We start from the raw sequence: 20,621 nt of genomic DNA on the forward strand, positions 1-20,621 counted from the left end.
CGTCAAAAACCTGCTCGTATACACGAATGAATACACGAATCTTCCTGTAATCGGATTTAATATTATATTAATCAATAATATTGATCTGAAAATTGTACACGATCTGACATTCGAAAAAAAATGTCTATTTATTTCACTTTCTTTATATTTAATTCTATAGGATTCATCTATCTAATCCTATATCTATTATATGTCTATATAATATTTATTTATATCTAATCCTACCTATTATATACCTATCTAATATACATACGTATACTTAGAAAGGATTAGATATATAATAATTATGTACTATATATATAGAATTTTCTTACACTTTCGAATAGATGACCAATTTCATGAATTATTCATTTCTTAAATTTTTAATTCAATATGTATGCATAGAGAGGCAGTTAATGTAAAATACCTCTTGATAATTAATAGTTGTATGAATTTAATTAGAATCCTGAATAATCAATATCCTTTAAAGCCTTACATAATTTTCTCAGAAGATCATGTTATATGTTATCGTGGTAACAGATATTGTACACATAATTTTATAGCATAATAGAATATTCAGTACAAAGAAGCACAGGAAAGAGATTTTTTTTCGTGATAACGATTATATCGAAATCACGAAAACATATTGCTGAGATCAGTGCAAATTCTGTTTAAAATACAAGAAAAATATCGCACGCTAATTAAAGATACATGATTTTTTTTTTAATTTTCATATTCTATGACACACTGCGTAATAACTGTATAACTGTCGGTAAAAATGGAAAAAACGGCAACTCGTCGAGTTCTGAATTACAACATCGACCCGTATAGGAATAAAGCATGTAATTTTTAGCGAGGTCGTGAAATATTTGCTCTCGACGAAACCAGAGCGAAGCGTAAACATGATGATAAAGAGCTGATGATAAGTACGCTTAAAGATAGTTGACTCGACAAGAAGATGGGGCTATTATTATAAGAAATTTTTTTATTATACTTTCCGTGAGAATATAATTATCAGCCAACAACCTGAAATTCACTCTCGCATGAATTGCAATGATATACAACATAAACATCGCATAATTATAAAATAATCAAGAAAGTTTTACCCCTAATTGTTACGATTACGTGTAGAAAAAGACTGACAGAAGTACTTCGACCATTTGTATAAATAATAGTAATTAATGTCATATCACACGAAAATGAAGTGATTGATATACATATAATTAAGTTAGACATATGTGTGATAATTCCATTTGGTCAAAGTCTCTGACACGAGAAGAAATTATTTTTTCGCCAATTAAGCCCACTTTACACGATCTACAATTTGCGACAGAATTTTATTTATAAAATGCATCGTGTAATACAGAAAACACGTGACAGTTAAATTATACTAGAATTATAACTAGAATGCTCTATTTTTATTTTTATGAATAAAAAAGACGTATGAAATATGAAAAATAAAAAAGATGTATGAAATAGTGTACAAATATTCGTGATTGGTGAATTGTAAATGACATAAACTACAACTTAACCTATTTAATTAATAATTTAAAGCGAGAAAAGAAGAAAAATATATGACAATGTCTTGGTCCCGGGAGCAAGTTACATATTTATTAAGTGAATATAAGTAATATCCTTGCTTATATGTAGTAAAATCTATCAATTACAGTCGAATATTTTATACATAATTTTAAATCAAATTATGGTTCGTGTAATACACAAATTTTTTCTCATGATAAATATTATATTCATAATTTGATACATCAAATTATAAATAGAATTCTGTCCCGAATTCTGTCGCGAATTATCGTGTAAAGTGGTTTATGTAATAATGTTTTTTAAATATAAATTATGTAATAGCATAATGATGTCGAAATGATCGCACTTGCTGTAATTATCGATGTGTTTTTATTTTTCATTGTGCATCGAACATGCAGCTGTCAACTACGTGCAGTCGCGGTTTTGCCTTCGCGGTCTTCCCTCCTCGACAATTCTGACCCACGATATCGTCCTGACGATTATCATCATCACACACGCTCTTTCAGTCGGGGAAACAGCTGTTATACGGAATAATAATTTGCACAAATCACGCGCCTGCAATTTATATATAACAAGTGTCAAAGTCGTTGTCGTAATCGGAGGGAAGTTTCATGAAGAAAAAAAAAGAAGAAAAAACATATTGATTGGCGTCAATTTAGGCAATATATGTAGACGCGAATAGATCAATTCATGAGTGGACCATCGCTATTCAAGGCAACGCTAAAGTAAGTTTAAGCGCTTTTTGATTCGCATCAAGTGAGCCCGAGAGCAACGGGCGGAAATCGAGCGATCGACCGCGCTTCGATCGAATCGAAACATTTAAGTCTTGAGAGGCCAGCGCGAGGAACGTTGAGGAGTGATCAATTTTAATCGGATAGCCGGTAATGGGCTCGTTCCAGGCGATTATTTACAAATATCCGTCTCGCTCGACGAGTTTCTTTACTCACCTATTCAACCTGCCTTAATCGATGACGTCTGACCGAATCAATTAATGATACAAGTGTTTTGCGATCGTAATTTCTCCTATATGATGAGGAATTGTATTCTTGTTTATACAGCTTTTAGCAAGTTTGTTTTACATTTTTTATATCACGAATATAAATATTAAGCTCCTCCGTAGTTTACTAAATACGTTTTTGCATTTGGTTCTAAAATACTTGAGAATTAATGAACATTTTAATAAAATATATAAATTAATTTATTTTAGTAAATATATCACATGGAGAAAAAGCTGCGTAATTTACAAGGAAAAAAACAGTTACACTTATAATTTTTATCATTAAGCGCGAAACAAATTCAAAGGAATCAATCTTTTTTTTGTAAAAATAATTAATGATACTTCCTGTTTTTATTTCAACTGTATAATTTTTCAGTTAATCTTCCAAGTTGGAAAAAATATATATCATTAAAAAAATATATTATTATGGCTTGCAATAAATAAATATATTCGCACATTACGTAATAAGAATTTTATTGGTGTAACTATTCCAAATTTTAGAGATAATTGATTAATTTTTTTTCTTTTCGCGTTATAAAAACGCTTTACAACCGAGTTATAATTTGGGAATTTCGTATTCAAAGTATACGAGGAAAAAGAGTGACCGCGAGCTATATAACGATGACATGCAAGCTGTGACAGCCTCGTAACAAGCGTCGGTGCAGTGCTTAATTACGCATCAACACCATTCTCATGGGAGCAGTTAAGGGATGGTGCTACCATTTGAAGGGGTGGAAAAGAGGGGGAAGGAAGGTGGCGAAATTGTATCGTGCTCAGCAAAGTTTTAATCGTGTCGTTCATTAAGGCCCGGTAACCGCACACTGTCGTTGATCTACACACACCGTTAATCCATTATAATTTACAGTCCGCGAGTTTCTCCCGACGGACGCGAATATGAATGATCGACGAGACACGCGCAAACGTTTAGAGTAGCGATTTCCCGGCGATAACGAATTTCGTATACAACGTTCCGTTGACGAAAATTAATCGTCCTCGCCGCGACCGAAAATAGGGCGAAAGATAATCGCGGGACTTATTTATTCTACTCATCGATCTCCATCCATCGCGTTCCCTTTTCTGCGTTTGCGACGTAGCTGCGTGACTTTAAAAAAATCATTAAACGTTAAGACGGTGTTCGTTCGTTCGATCGATCGATCTGTGACACAATTGTGATCCGATCAGTTTGGAAAAAAAATTAGTTATAACGATCGCAATTCCAGGGTGTCCAGCAGACTCAATGAAAAAATTTCCTGACTTTTTAGTATTATTTTTTCCAAATATATAATTTGTATACCATATATCTATATGATAAATCAATTAAATGTTAAATCATGAAATCCTTGAGATATTTTTGTTAACAATGAAAAGGTTCGGAAGTTAAAACCAAAATTTAAATCAATTATACAATCTGCATTATGTACGATAATCGAAACAAACATATCACTATGAACTATTTAAATAATCACCTTTTTATTTATATTATATCAAATTTGTTAGTTTTGTCTCTATCAAACACATTGAAATAAAATAACACGACGATGAAAATATAAATTAACGAACACGCTGTAGATAAATCGATTTTGAATAACAGAGAAAATTAGCGTGCTGGGAGTCCAGGAAAAGTTTATATTTATGTAATAAAAAATGTCAAATTATTGAGACAAATGTAGAATAATGTGAAAAATCCAGATAAATAATAAAATTTTCTGATTTTTCCTGACAATTCCAGATTTATAAAATTCCCTGACAATGTCCGGTTTTCCAGATTTCCCTGACCGCTAGACACCCTGAACTCGCAGACCCCTCGAGGAGTCGAATGAAAAACGAATGAGAGAAATCGACCGACGCGATGTTCGTGCAAGCTTCTCCGATACACGTCGTACACTCTGACATCACGTCTTTTCCTATAGGTATATAATACATTAACACGTAACGTGCAACTTGATCGGATTAATGCGCATTTTCCTCAGTTCAAACAGTACTTATAGAAACGTTTGCATTTCGATAGCCGTTTGCCGTGGTTGCGATTCCAGGCTAACTTGCTGGTGTAACACAGCGTAACACGGCGTAAATCGCCATACACAAACCGGGTTATGCAACCCAGTTTCCGAAGTTCAGTAGGGTGGACGCGAGTTCGTCGGACAATGGTGCAACCCGAGCTACGTGGAGATTGTGATTAATCTTCTCAATTTATCCTACTTATCCTTCGCCCTTCCGATCGACCGGCGAAATTCCGGCGTAAGATCGGTAAAAGAGATAAAAGCGGCACAAAAACTTGCCCCCCGTTTCCAAAATTGCTCTCCAAGGACGTATTTCGAGGTCGTATTTATCTTATATATCGGCGTCATTTAATTTATGACGTCGGTTTTTTAAACGTTCTATTGTAATGTATTGTAATTTTAATCGACCAGCAGCACACGTAATCTCATACAATAAAAAAATACTTGAATAATTTTTAATTTGTCTATTAAAATTTTATGCAATTATACCAGAATGTGTGTGAATGCTATACACCTCATTCTGCGATCTTGATATTTTTCTTTATATTCTATTCTTTATTCTTCGAAATCGTTGCGAGCCGCGCTTACGTGCCGATTGCAATTAATCTTATCAATTTATTTCGTTATGTGTTCATGTATATAACCAATGTCGGGCTTTGGAATGAAACAGTCAACCTTGCTAATTTTACACAAATTTCTACCAAGAACGATAATGGACTCCGAAAGTCTACAATTATATAATTGAGAATATATGTGCTTGAAACAAGATATATTTAAGTGAAATATTGCAGAAGAGAGATGTTGTTTTAAAACCGATTAAAGTTGTTAGCAGACAAATTATTGTTTTTGTGTATAGCTTAACTGCTTATTGATTATTGATTATGATAGATTGGCATAAGCATTCAATAATGATAGATCTACGATTTATTCTCAAATCGAGCGATTACCATTTATTATGCGTCATATATTTCTCTATTTCTTATAAGATGTAAGAACTCAAACGCCAGCACGAGAAAGAAATTATGAGTAGTGTGTACATAAAACGTTATCGCATTATTTAAGAAATATTCGCGCGATTACGCACGCATATCACACAAGAGGATTGTAGATAAAAATGCAGTCATAAAGATTTTAATTAAGTGCTTCAGATGCGTCCTGATAAAGCAAGTTGATTAAGAGTATATGTACAACGAGAGCAAATCTTAAATATTTCGACATTAATTGACTGAAGAATGAAAAATGGTAAGCAATAAAAATTGAGTTTAGAAGAAAAATAATTGGTTTCCTTTGATTTACCGTTTCGCAATTAGTTGCGAATAAAATGTTTGATTTTCAATAGAATTCTGTGTTCTTAATTAAGAATGTACGTCAAAATAATCAATAAAGCATTTTATATCTCCGAGATATCACACATTGCTGATTTACGCGGACAGTAATTTAATTCCTTGTGTCATTGTGAATGTGATTTAAATCAGAGTTTCGCATGTGAGAAAAACATCACTAGGTTGTCACGGTGATGGATGTTTGGTGAAGTTGCAATTTACGCCCGTTTTCAGCGAGAGTCGCGTCAAATCCATCCATCAGAATAATAGCAAAAGTTTCGTCTTACGAGCGAGAGTGGAAGAGTTTCGAAATGCAATTAAAACGACGGTAATTATTATTGCTCGCCTAAATCATGTAAATTTTATTATCTTCCAAGTTTTGTGATATTTCAAATTTATCAATTATCAAGGAAAAGTAAACTCGACTAAATTTCATGACAAATGTGACATTCCCAAAGCCGCAAGCTCTCTTTCGAGATATCTTCGACACGTGCACAGTTCGTAAAATTTCGAAAATCATTAAACTCGAGAACGTTATCTTCCTCGTCGCACAATCCAGGTCGTATATGAATTTCATGCGCCATCGGGCTCGCACAATTTTTTCCCGCGAAAAATTTCCGCGGACGAGACATTTATGTGTATATGTATGTACATACATATATATTATATATATCGCGAGAGCGAAAAACAGCCTCGCTGTGCGCTCGTTCGTAGTTGGCCAGGGAGAGCGATCGATCGTTTCGATATACTTACGTCAAAATACGTAATCGTGTCCTTAAACTGCCTCGCTTACGACCGTGGAAAACGCGCGGACAGGATAGCCGCCTTCGCTCATCGCCGGCTAACCTTGCACTAAGTTCCGTCATTTCGTTCGTGCCACGATAACGAAATAACTCGCGCGCGTTGGTAGACGCATTTTAGAGGCCCTGCACGGAAATTATCAGGGCACGTGGTGGCACTTACGTTCGTCGACAATTCTTTGCCACTTTACGGCGACCTATTAACAACGCCACCGATTATGATTCTGTAGAAACGCCGGATTCACGTAATCCACGTGACAGAAATACAAACGCGCATTATTCTACATCGATGCGAGCATTTTTTCCTCCTCTACACTCTTCCTGACCCTGTGCGATTTTTTTATCTCTTTTTTATATTTAAATTAAAGGGAAAACTACATATCAGAGAGTCAAACGCACGCAAATTGTATCGTGTAATATGAAATTGCAATTGCAATTGTAACTTTATATATTGTATAAATATGAATAAAAAAACGTAAAAAAATAAATCATAAAAAGACGAGAACATACATATATAATAATCGAAATATAGTATTTTTTTAAATGTATTAATCTTTAAATAAATCAATTTCTTACCATTTTTCTCATAACAATTGATCACAATATCTTAAAAATCTCATACATTAAATTTCAAATATTAAATATTAAAGGCAGAGACAGCAGATATACGAAGAGCATATATACATATATGAATTCTTATTATTTTTCTTCCTTCTCTCAATTGTTAAAGCAAGTTGTAAATATAATTCGAAAAAATACATATATCTAAATAATTTGAAAAATGTTCAAAGTATTTAGTGAGTGTGTTGAGTCGCTATAAGATATTTCATTGCCCATTTTGCTATTATGGCGTCAGGTATGTAATTTGTATATTGTGTATGTAGAAAATCTTTTAGATATCTATCTTCAACATCGAGAGCTTTTATTTTGATCATTTTTTCCTGTTACAATAAAGAGCTCTCTAAGCTAGGCGGACAGACCTAGTGGCCCCGATATTAAAAGAGGCATCTATTGTGTGAAACTTACGAAGATGGAGATAACGTAATGAAACTAACTAGCTTGGTCTGATCAATTAATTGACCCAAGCACGACATAACATTTAACGTATAGTCGTTTTCCCCTGTTCACGTAACTGTTTACATCATATGTGTAGGATATTATATGAAAATCAGTCTCTATAACAAAGCTCCATGAATAATTATGCGAAAAAAATTAAAAATGCTCCATGACATCTCTCGGCATTAAAATTAAGTTTTTCGTTCTCTCTTTCATTTTATGAAACAATAATTTGTCTAATAGCCGTTATAATAGATTGAGAGAAAGAGAAAAAATAATAAAATTTCACATATATGCTCTTTTGCTTCCGCTACTTTTTATAATAATATTAAAAAAAAGTGTATGAGATTTTTAAGATATATTGTGATCAATTGCCACGAGAGAAATTGTAAGAAATTGATTTATTTAAAGGTTAATATAATAAAATATTACATTTCAATTATTATATATATTGTAAAGATAGTTACGCTCTTATCTTTTTATGATTTAGTTAAAGTAGATAATTATGTATAAACGTAGAAATATACTTTGAGCATATAAATACTAAGTAATTAATAATCGTATATCTACTTCCCTTTCCTCTTTCGTTTTCCTCAGAAATGAATATTTGAATGTACAAAATTACGACATATTTGTATCATGAATCCGATTTGCATCCCTCGACAAGCGCGTCTGACTATGAAGTAACAAGTTTCACTGAAATCAGGGCCGGGGACTATCATCGTTCATAGTCCCGTGCGACCCTTGAAAGATTAATCTATATCAAAAATTGTCTATATTTCTCAGATTTCCGTAAATTATTCGATTAATTAATTTTTTATTGACTGACGCTTTAACCGAATAAAAAATTGGTATTTCTCGTGCAAAAATTCACTCGTTCCCGGACGCGAAGAATGTGCGCGAATGAGTTTCACACGGACGAGTTTCGGACCACCCCGTCGCGGCCTGAGAGGGTGGAATCTGGCGGGTGGTATAAATTTTCTGAGGTTGCGCATCGTGCTCGTCGGAGCCTGAAACTCGGCGGCGGTGCCCAAGTACGAAGCAGAGCGCAAGTGGTGTCGAAGGAAACCGGTGGTCCTTCTACTGTGCCGCGTCGTAGCCCATTCGTGCGACTTGACTTAGTTCTGTGTCGGCGCATCAAGTGCTTTTATCTGGAATTCGTGAGAGAGAGAGAGAGAGAGAGAGAAAGAGAGGGATCTTGCGAGAGTGTGTGGGGTGAGTCGGAGATTCGCCGATGCGATAAATCATCGTGTCACGGGTCAAGTGATTACAATGTAATATCCTTGCGCGCAAATCTGTACACATGTATACACGCTGCTGCTAAAGTCGAAAACGCGGTAATGCAAATAAATTTGCAACGATTTCTTTTGTTTCAATTATTATACGTTTGCCTTAAAGCGCGAAATATGCAAAAAGGGTGGTAAAGTCATATTCGAATATATAAAAGAATTAATTTATTAATTGAGTAAATATATATAAATAATTAATATATAAAAAGTACATATCCTAAAACATGTTCTCAACATTCTCTGGCAACCTGAAATCGATTTTTCCTCAGTGAAAACGTCAAAAAAGATAATTATTTTTTGCAAGTTTTTATTTTTTATTTTTTTTTAATCAGTATATCTTTCTAACTATAAGCAAAGTAAAGGAAGCTCCACTTCTAATTAACTGAAGAATATAATTCCGTTAAATCTTTTAACTCCAGAAAGTTTAGTTTGCGAGAGGTTCTACTTTTCCAATCTCTTATTACTTAGAAATTATTGATGATGGGTCGACTCAACCCTTTTTCGCTAAGAAAAAACCATCTCTAAATTGATCCAAAAAGAACATCCGATTATTTTGAAATACCTTGCGTACGTATGAGTGTTTCTCGTACAAAAATAAATTAAAAGTGTAGGAACTTTTTTATACAAAGCTTCGTTCTCGAGAAAATCGATTTTAACCATTTGTTGAATACGCGAGTACGTATTTGTCTAACAATAAGAATCACTTCAATATTTTACGCACTGATTATCTCTGTTTAATTTCTAGATTTACAAATATTGTCAAAACATGTTTTTTTTCAATTAAATCTATATCTCTTGCTTATTTCCAATAGATTCTCATGAAAATAATGCAATAGGTAGGTGTAGCAATCAAAAATACAAAAGTTCAAGATTGATTTTATCGAAAACAAAGTGTCATATAAAAGAAATTATCACGGTTGTATCATCGTTAATGTCACATATAATATATTATTTTAATCTAAACATCAAATTCATGATATTTTGGTATATATTGCCTAAATTCAATTCATTTAGGTAATTTTATGGTTCAATAAGTTCACATAAATTTATCATACATCGCTTTCCCACATCTCTTCGTATAAAACATCAAATTTTCAGGTCGGCCTAAATCGAGCGACAGAAATAGAGTTATAATACATTCCTTTTATATGCTATCTTTTTTCACATATACATATAAATCAAAAGCTTTAATATATAGGTCTTATATATATATTTAATGGTTAGGTCAAATATCTCTTTTTTCTGCAATATTAAGAAATCATGTAAAAAATAATAAAATTCAACTTATTTTGTGTGTGTAAAAAAATAAAAAAATATATTCTACTTTCTCTTTTTTCTTATTTTATAAAAGAATGAAAAGAATCGATGATTCGCATGTTCTACAATCTTTTTGTGAATGTTAGCTCACCGAAATTAATTCTTCTGATTGTACATCATTATTATATATCATTTTTTATTTTATTTAATCCATTTTTAACCTTTAAACGAAAATTAAGATTTACTTTTACTCTTCAATTCTTGCGTAGGTATGTAAAATGTTTTTATTAATTGGATGTTTACTCATTATTCTTATTTCAAGTTTTCGAATTTCAAGTTTAAATTTTAAGAATAATAGTTTCCTAAAAAAGAGAAAGAAAAGAAGATATATTGACAAAGATGCCCTTATTTCGATACTAGAAATCATTTCCGGAAAAAGCTATGCAAGATGATAACCATGAAAAAAGGGGGGAAAGATGGAAGAAAGGAGATCACATATATAATGTCTTTGCCCGTCTTTACCATATTCTTTTGCCCGAGATCTTTATAAAATTCCTGATATTGAATGTGGCGTCGCGCCAAATGGACTAGTGATCTCCGTATCGAAAGAATCTTATGCTTCGCCAAAATGTACCAAGTATCAATAGGTATCTGTTTTTGCATCAGTTGTACTCTCTATTCCTGATTACAATTCACGAACATTCTTTTGCATTTTCTAACAATATCATACAGATCGCGATCGCAAAAAAAAGAGAACGAACATGTTTATTGAGCGAATATCAGTCGTGTTTTATGCGGGAGGATCTGGGAGAGGACAGGAAATATTACGTAGCACAATTTACCCACGATACGATGTATCTTCTAGAAAATTGCAAGTTATGAGTACTAATAATATCCTCATCATCTCAACGATGCTAATATCACGATATACAAAGAGGAAAATATGGGGTATGCGACGAATCTGAAAGGTTCTAGGATCCAGCTTGATTAATAGCACAAAATTAAGATTTAGTTTTTCTCGAGAAAAATTGGTGTAATGTCGAAAAAACTTATAATAACGCTTTTGCTCGGGAGCTAAAAAAACGAAAGAAGACTCCACTTTAGCTATTTGAAAAGTTCTTCAGAAAAATAATGAGTTATACTTTGTTCAATTGCGAAATATAAATGAAAAGATCCGAGGCACGATCAATAATTATGTAATTAATGTGTTCAAAGATAATTAGAAAGAATATTTGAAATTTACTTGTTTTTATCAAAGAAAATATATATAAAATAATATGCTAAAACGTACCATAAAAATTTTGATTCGCGAAAATAAATAATCTTATGTCTTTATATATGAAATATAATATATTACATAAAAATTTTTCAACGAATATGTAATTATTGGAAGAAGGGTTTTAGAAAATAATTATCTACAAATATAAAATAAAAAACTAATTTCTCAATCCAAAAAAAATGTTGCGGATTATTTATCGCATCGTGCTTTCAGTTAATCCTTTTTATATTCGTAGAATATATAATTGTCCAGTTAAAAAGGTCCTTGAATAAAGCTTATCTCAAATGCGATTGAAAAAAATAAAAATATCTTGGTAAATCGATATTCTCGAGATAACAAGGGGTATGCTTTGCGGAAGGTTTTTCATAATCTCGCTTTCATTCGAAACTCGAATGTTTGTGTCGAAGATGGTACGAAATGACTAATGAATCCGCCGTCAGAAGTGGCGGAGGCAAACTTTCAGCATTACGAATCCTCCCTCGTAGAATAGGGAGAGAAGGGTTTGTGAGAGGTTTTGTGCTAAGGATTCGCAGTGTCAACATTAATACTCCTTCATCTCCCTACAAACTTATATCTCATATCTCCCAGAGCTTCTTCCGTATATATACATACGCACCGAATTAATGCTTTCGCAGATATACGAGCCATTGATTTTACCGTCAAATTTGCTTATCAGAGTTCAGTTATTGGCACAACCTTCGCTGACATTCGACTCGGTGTCTGTACATGCATGTAATCGCGTTAAACCGTCGACAATTTCGGTCAAATTTGGATAACGTAATCGCACACAATAGTACAAAGATATAGTAGAAACGCCGCATTTCGTTTCAATCAAATTTACCTCAACAGGTTGAATCAACGCGATTTCGATGACATTTACCATCTGTCACGGTGACAGATGTAAGAAATGTTTATGCGCATTAAAAATCATGAAATAATCATAAGAAATATTTTTCTCAGATTCTCTAGATACATTTTTATATATTTCTTTTGGTATAAAAAATTAATTTGCAAAATAATTGTGTGGTTTTATAAAAAAAGCAAAAAATAAGAATAAATGTATACATAGATCGAAGATGAAGAATCAGATATGCATGCGGAATTGAATAAAAGATTAATCCCGCAGTATGTATAGTTTATATTCACATACTTGAGTTGTACACGTTTAATGCACTTGCATCTGATGAATTAATGCCGTGAATTGTAGTCGTTGCAACTGGCACGTTACATATCTCGTGCCGGAACATTGTCCGTCACATGCTTCTCTATCGGAGAAACCATCGGGCACCGAGCATTTTCCAAGCAATAATCAATAAATGTCTATATATACGTATGTATCCCTAGGACCGAAACAGCCCCAACTGTTAATTAGATGGAGATCCGCTCTTTGCGGAAATTCTCTTGTTGTTAGAAGATTAAATTTGATCAACGGAAATGAAAATATAATAAATGATGAATGTCGGGAAAATGGAAAATCTCTATATCAAAGATTGCAATCAATACATTGAATGTCGCGATAGAAAATCTTTAATTTTCAATGTTATAAATATATAAAATAATATTTCCTGCAGAATCTCTCTAGAGATCGTATCATATAAATGATTTACGCGCAGAAGAAATGAAATCTTTCCCCTCGAGCAGCCTTTCTATTATATAATCGAAAGTAATCAGATCGGACAATTTTTCTGAATCCATACTCTCTAAAGTAAAGATTCAATATCTTCTTTGTCAAATTATTTCGTTATTATATAATAATGTATGATTCATTAAACTTTGCCTAAAGACGCAATCTCTGCGACTTTTCAACAAAAATTTAATCTGAGAAATAAATGTTATCAATTTTTTTCCGTTCGCCTACGGACGATCATTCTCTGCCATCGATGCATCCGCCAAACGGACGTAATTAAAGTGGAATTATCAAATAATGATCACTTAGATTTCCCCGCGGAAATATATGCGCCACGCATATATCGCCGTCGCTTATTTGCCTGACCGGCAAACTTGTAAAGTTTTCTCATTTCGAGTTCGTTAACATCGCGATTTGCTTAGCACCTCATCTTAAGCCAGGACGTCGCTTGACTTACATGTACCATGAATTATGCAGTCTTACTTTGAGACTGAATTATGCTTGGCAAATATCGAATTATATTTAATCCCGTCTTAATTTTCATTTGCCGTATTTGCTAATGAGAACAACAAAATCCTGTTAATAGATATACCTAATTAAAATTCGCTGAACCGCTTAGAGAGGTGACAATGTATGAAACATGACTGGTACGCGGAATATGTCCACGTATGCAATGCGGGTCAATAACGCTTAGATAGTGTACGCATGTATGCGTGTAAACACGTGTACGTACATGTGGGCGCATGGAATTCTGTGATTTTCAAGAAAGCTCAGAATAGTAACTCGCGTTTGTCAGTTATATTTCGGCTTATCTAAACATTTCGGATGAACCCCGATTCTCAAAACTTGATAAAACTAACTCCGTTCACGCGTATGTAATCACGCAACCCTCGCGTTATTCTTGCGAAATAAGTCGACCACCTGCGGTGAAGATACTCCAAATAGATCATAGCATCTCACGGAACGGCCGGGAAAGATCTATAGATGATCGTGAATTATCGTATAGATCGCCCACAAAGATATACAATAGTTTTCGTTTTGATAAGATCAAGTTTTCGAATGAAAATCAACAATACGACGATAGTAATGAAATACTATTATATAAAACATCGCAATATGCGAGACTGTAACTTTTTAGAAAAATTATCTTTATTTTTGAAGTTAAGAAAAAGTTAGGAAAATCACAGATTCCAATTGCGCTCGAATGAAAATTTTACACGTTATTAAAAAGTCGCATGACAATAAAATGTCATGTAAACATTTCAGAAAGTTATTATTGATACAAAGCAGTATAATTTTAAAAAGGGGTAAAAAAATACGCGCCAAATATATAAAGGAGCATCCAAACTTTTTTGCAATACAGAAGTTGAAAAAACAAGAAATTATATAAAAACGTACTCTTATTTGGCGTTATTTTTTTACCATAAATAAAAGTTGCACTCACCGGTCGATGCGTAGCAGCGGAGTTAAACTACGTAGACTCTACGTTGATCTATAACATACAAATATAAGATTCACATTATAAATAGCGCCAAAAATAATTAATATTTCAACAAATTATTACTATCCGCATCAAACTTTACATTCGACGCGTACAATAATAAGCAGATATATTTAATGGAATATTATTATATTCTAAAAAAAAAAAAACATTTTTGTTAAGTACACGTTTTTACAAAAGATTATTTACAAAAGTCTCTTTTTAAAATTCATGTTTAAGGCAACCAAGAACAAACAAGCCAGATAAAATACACGAGAATAGATGCACGTATGAGATTGATAAACAATAATATATGAATAATAAATGATATTCACCCCAAAGTTGCTCCGCCGATGCCCTCCATCTAGGCCTCCCTTCCTCTCAAGTAGATCTTGTTGGCACTTATTCGTTGCACTATATATTCACTCGCGAAAATACGTTAATATTATTGACGATTTCGTGCGCGAATCGTCCGCGGCATGTTGAAAACAAACGACACTTTTCACGGCACTCCCGAACTAATTAAGCGACTCGCGATACTTTTCACGGCACTCCCGAACTAATTAAGACGAGACAAACCGTCCGCGATAAAAATAGCCGCGCGATACTTTACACGGCACTCCCGAAGTTTAAATTAATTAAAACGTGACGAAGCGTTCGTCTTCGGAAATTGGATGTCTGATTTATTATTTAATGCACGATTTTCTGCGAATAGAATCTTATCCTTTTGCGAATTAATATCCCGCGGATCGACATTGGAAGTGCGAGAGAGTATCGATGATGAACGGCTTTATAATTCTTGAAAAACCGTACTTGGCTTCCTCTTCAGGATAAACTTCTTTCGGATACTAAGCCCTCCCACCGACGTCTAGATGTACCTAAAATGGGAGGGTTGTTTCATTGGAAAACAAATTAATATGCTTCAAGAAATGAGCGTCGACTAATCTCATCTCGTTAAAAAAAAAAACCTCTTAATTATAAAAAATAAATTATAAAATATATTATATAATATTATATATTATATATTTGTATTTGTAGAATTAATTAATCGTACAGTCTGATAATTATTAATAGAGGAGGATAATCGAGGAGAATAATCGCATCTTCTCCTCGTGCAAATACTATATTATACTCGATTTTGCCATGTCAAATAGGATGTTATCTCATTTTGCAGGTTTCATTATCCTTGTTTGACAATATAAAACAAGATTTCTTGCGGTTTCATAGTAGGCAAATAATAGACGGTTAGCCTCGAAATTGCACCCCGTAACTTTTCTCGACACCTTGGAAGTTTTCAGATTGCGATCAAGGAAGATGGCTGAGGAGCAGCCGAGGTACAAATTGATCTACTTTAATGCACGGGGTCGTGCTGAGCATATTCGCTACATATTTGCCTACGCGGGCATAGACTACATCGACGAAAGAATCACCAACGAATGTTGGCCCGAGCTTAAAAAGTGTAAGTTTAAAAAATTTAGATATAAAAAACTTAATGTCGCTTTTAAATCAATAGTTCAATTTATTGGCACGCAATATGTAAATGTGTTGCAATGCGAATCAAAATATAAGAATGCAATTCGAAGCCTCTTTTTATGATTTATATCGATTAATTAAATTCAAATTAAATATATGTAAATTTCAACACGGAAAAAATTTAGCTATATAGTAACTAATTTTTTTCTATAAAGTAATTTCAACAATAAAAAAATATATAGTTTATATCCTTCTGTTTAAATATACATGGAAAATTAATTCTCGTACACAGAGAGAATTCTCTCTTAGAATTTGCCCTGAAAATTATGAGGCAAAATGGTATTGGAAAAATTTCATAATAGTTTCTCTGATTAATATTTATCACAATAAAAATGATAATATCTACCTCAATAGGATATAAAATATGTTCGATTAATTTGATCATGTACATACTAATATTTTTTATTGTGGTAAATATTAATCAGAGAAATTCTTCGAAAATTCTTCCAATACCATACTATCCCACGATTATCATGATTTTGATGATACATTCTAAGAGAAAATTCTCTCCGTCCACGACTGATTGTAATTTACATCTACAATCAATCAAACGTGCGTAATAGTCTTAATCGATACCTTGTGAGCGAAGACAAATTTGTTCCGTTTCTCTCCCCTTCATTGGCAGACGTGAACTTAAGCACGATCGTCAGTCGATTGCCTTCTCCTGTTCTCAGCGATGCCTTACGGGATGCTGCCAGTTCTGGAAATAGACGGCAAGCCGATAGCACAGAGCAACGCCGTGGCACGTTACCTGGCCCGTGAGCACAATCTCGCAGGCAGAGATGAGTGGGAATCGATGCTCTGCGATGTCCTGGTGGATACTCTGGGAGATCTGAAACAATGTAAGCGATACATAGTATATAATCCGCGACGATTCCGGTACGAAAAGCTGAAAGCTCTCAACGGGTTCACCCGGTGGCCAAATCGATACTTTCTTTTCGACTCGGGCAGCCGGATTCTCTCATTTCTCTCTCGCAGGATCGTTAGATTTCGTCGACGACGAAAGTTTCACATCTCTCGCTATATGCAATTTTAGTCTCGTCGCGCGATGAGCATCGATCAATAAGCGTTATCGATGACGCTCGAGCTTTCCGTCTTGTTCCAATTTCCCGACGTCGAAAGTGGAATCTTCCGAGAAGGAGGAGAGCTCGAGATAGGGAGAAAGGAAGGGAAAAAATGTGCGTTTTCGGCCACGGTCGTGCTGTAAATCTCGGAAAATTCTGACGGGCGCGAAAGTTGTTCCACTTTTCGCTCTCCTCTGAAAGACATGCGTCTCTATTCGCGTGACCTATTTCCAAACCGAGGTCACTGTATAATCGAGCGAGCGCTATCGTCCTGGAAAAGCTCTCCTGGTGAAATCCGAGGCGAATATATATCGCATCGGATCTCTCAATATAATACTCATCGCGACGTAATAGTATACGGATGCGCGGATCGCTTAATGAGACATTGTAGCGATCGGATTCGCAATCCTCTTCGTTTGATTTACCATTTAAATCAATGAGCGGCATTTACGCATTACGCGAAATTCCCGGAGATGTACGGTACATTTTAATCACGTTTATGACATTTGTCATATGACAGATAGAGAGGAAGGAAGAGAGTCGTTAGAGCTTGCGCATGATTTATTTTTCAGTCATTTTTCAATATCGTACGGAGGAGGATCTCTTTAAAAAGGAGGAGAAGAAGGCGAAACTCCTGAAGGAAACAATACCGTTCTACTTGAATAAATTCGAACAAACGGTCGCCGAAAATGGTGGTTACGCGGTCGGCTCTACGGTAAAGAGAATCTCAGATCTCTTCTCAATAAGTAACGTATCTTGTTGTTTCACGCGCAATAAGAATCTCTATTTGATTAAATATATAAAATAAATTATATGTGTGTAGAAATAAGTAACATGCAAAAAAGTTGGATTAAAGTAAAACATTTTCTACTTGTCATTGCAATTCAATGTTCCTGTCACTAAAGTCCAATAAGACGGAATGAAAGCTCGAACATCTGAATGTACATATATTGCGTTATATTAAAAACTTTCTGTAAAATCTGTGTGCAAAACACGAACGCGTGGTGCTTTTCAGACTACGTGGGCGGACTTTGTGTTCACGGTGGCGTTGGAAAACTTTGAGAACATTTTCGGTGCAACCGCTTTAGAGAATTATCCAGCGTTACGCGGCTTGAAGAAACGAGTGCACGAAATTTCGCCAATCGCCGACTGGCTGACCAAGCGACCTCATTCCGAGTTCTAAAATGTCATTTCGGACGACGGAAGCCGAAAGGTAGCATCGACATCATAAACGACGAGTATACATATCTGCGCATGTATGTAATTTCTGGTATCGCTGCGACAACGATAGAGAGAGAGAGAAAGTCTCAACATCTCGCGTGTAAAATCGATATTAATCGTATCATCCTACACGTAGAGAATTTTCTCTTAGAATTTATCCTGAAAATCATGATAATCATGGGACAATAAAAAATATTAGTACATAGTAAATTTTACTATGTGCATAGTAAAATTAATCGGACATACTTTATATCTTATTGTGATAGATATGTTTTATTGTGGTAAATATTAATCAGAGAAACTCTTATAAAATTCTTTCAATATTGTCCCACAATCACCATGATTTTCAGGGTAAATTTTAAGAGAAAATTCTCTCTGTGTATAAGCGACACCTCTCTTTATTTCACGGATGCATTTTTTTGCTATTTGTATCTAAAATAACACTCTAGATTTTTTCGGCTAATTGAAATTTTCAGTACGAATTTCAAATTGTTCAGAACCATTCACGATTTATTTTTTTTTCATATTTGCTTTAAAAATATAATATTGTATCACTGCCTACTCTGTGTAAAGCAACATTTCATTACCATTCGCGAAAATAAAATATCAATCTAAATATAGAAAAGATTAATGTTATCTATTGTGTATTGTTGTTCGAATAAAATCTATATATTATATAATCGTTCGCTGTTTGCAGAAAAAAAAATTTAAAAACACTATCGATTTTATCTCAGTTTATATTAGAAGATAATTTTGTCACATATGTGAATCAATCGATCTTAAATTGTTTACTGTAATTGTGTTATTTTTTCACACATCACGAGAAATTATGAAAAAATACACAAAAGATTACTATCGGAATGCATCTAAATAAAGATTCTTCAATGTGTTCATTACATTATGCATCGTGCATGTATGTACATGTGTGTGAATAGTGCATTGCTATATGACTTACATGTTGCCGACATCGATTAAGCGTCGAGAGAGATCAAGTATTAGATAGATAAATATCTCTCGAACGAATTTTCCGCGATATAATCGATATTGCTTTTATGTTACACAGAGTTTACATCAGGCTACACTATTCCTTGTTTGTTTGACGAAATCTATCAGAATGTATATCGAGTACCATACAGGGTAATACTATGTATAAAGCATGTAATAAAAGCATATAAAAATTGAAACAAAAAAGTACATCAAACGACACTATTAAATATAGTGCTGCATTAATATATACATATATAATTCTATATAATTCTATATAAAATATATAAAATATTTATTTTATATAGAATTATACATGTATATATTAACGTAGCAAATATATAAAATATATATTTTATATATAGAATTTCAAACGACTTGCAAAGCAGTCAGTAAACCTCTGCAGAAAAAAGCATATGCATCAAAAGGAATATAGTCGATAAGATTTATTGTAATAAAAGTTTAAAAAATGTAATTTATGTATGATTTCTCACTTTTATTGAGTGATGAAAAGAGAGATATATATATAGAAGGATTTTATGAATGAACTCTATAAAATGTTAAAGCGTCATGTTTTAAACATGATAAATGAAAAAACCTATGCTTCTTTAAAATGCATCTCAGATAAAAAAGGCAGCACATATATAAGAGAATAGACTTTCTACAGTATACTGCAATGATATAATAGAGATAATAAAGAGCCTTTTTGCTTTCATTGACGCTTCATCAATGACGTATTCAAATGCGACAACACAGTCAATTGTAATTAAATAAGATTTTTTTTTCTTTTTTTTTTCTTTTTTTTTTAGAAAAGAGGATATTGTAATACTGTAAGCGTGAATGTACAATGTTATATGTAATGTTAAGTGTAACGCGTTAAGAATCTATTGAAGCTATAAATGATGTATAAATGTTGTGGTTACAGGAGATGGTACGACTGATAATAATGCTGTAATAAAAAAAAAGAAACAAATATATCGTTATTATTAATGTCCCATCCATAAATTTACATGTACATCTCAATCTTTTAACAGTCAGTTGTATTAAATGTTTAAATAAAAATGTATTTCTCTCTTTCTCTTTCTTTCTCTCTTTCTCCCTCCCTCTCTTTCTTACTTCATGAAGCAAATTTGTCTCAAAATTTCGATCGATTATGATTGCCTTCAATCGAATAAATCCTAAAAGCGTCATATT

The 20,621-nt window shown here is 33.5% G+C and overlaps 2 protein-coding genes across 8 annotated transcripts in view; one reads left to right on the forward strand and one right to left on the reverse strand.

Annotated features, from left to right (window-relative positions):
• LOC114936958 (carcinine transporter) overlaps positions 1-20,621 on the reverse strand; it is a 39,630-nt gene that overhangs the window by 18,549 nt on the left and 460 nt on the right. The window contains exons 2-4 of one of the 2 annotated variants that reach the window (XM_029310321.2): positions 16,735-16,990; positions 14,961-15,503; positions 14,590-14,637 (exon numbers count right to left, since the gene is read on the reverse strand). The gene's annotated coding sequence lies outside the window, so the exon portion shown is untranslated. Of the gene's footprint in view, positions 1-6,590; positions 6,693-14,589; positions 14,638-14,960; positions 15,504-16,734; positions 16,991-20,621 lie in introns of those variants that run through there. The other variant, XM_029310322.2, reaches the window with a different exon arrangement.
• Positions 1,941-20,503, forward strand: LOC114936963 (glutathione S-transferase-like). Of its 6 annotated transcripts, none has more exons than XM_085486897.1 (5): positions 1,941-2,243; positions 15,924-16,084; positions 16,833-17,000; positions 17,795-17,937; positions 18,238-20,503. In XM_085486897.1, the coding sequence occupies exons 1-5, from the start codon at positions 2,209-2,211 to the stop codon at positions 18,403-18,405; spliced, it is 675 nt and encodes a 224-aa protein (XP_085343023.1). In that variant the 5' UTR covers positions 1,941-2,208; the 3' UTR covers positions 18,406-20,503. The 6 variants fall into 6 exon arrangements, with proteins under 6 accessions (XP_085343023.1, XP_085343033.1, XP_085343026.1 ...); XM_085486907.1 differs by having other exon boundaries at positions 17,795-17,968; positions 18,238-18,359; XM_085486900.1 differs by having other exon boundaries at positions 2,182-2,243; positions 15,917-16,084.

The sequence above is a fragment of the Nylanderia fulva genome, unplaced genomic scaffold (assembly GCF_048542155.1).
Source record: "Nylanderia fulva isolate GAGA-0341 unplaced genomic scaffold, ASM4854215v1 Scaffold11, whole genome shotgun sequence".
NCBI lineage: Eukaryota > Metazoa > Arthropoda > Insecta > Hymenoptera > Formicidae > Nylanderia > Nylanderia fulva.

Bases quoted from the DNA above. Each gene is read 5' to 3' on its own strand.
- LOC114936963 (XM_085486897.1), top strand. From the start codon at position 2,209: ATGAGTGGACCATCGCTATTCAAGGCAACGCTAAA. The intron at 2,244-15,923 runs GTAAGTTTAAGC...GGAAGTTTTCAG, and splicing joins CTATTCAAGGCAACGCTAAA to ATTGCGATCAAGGAAGATGG. The intron at 17,001-17,794 runs GTAAGCGATACA...TTTATTTTTCAG, and splicing joins TCTGGGAGATCTGAAACAAT to TCATTTTTCAATATCGTACG.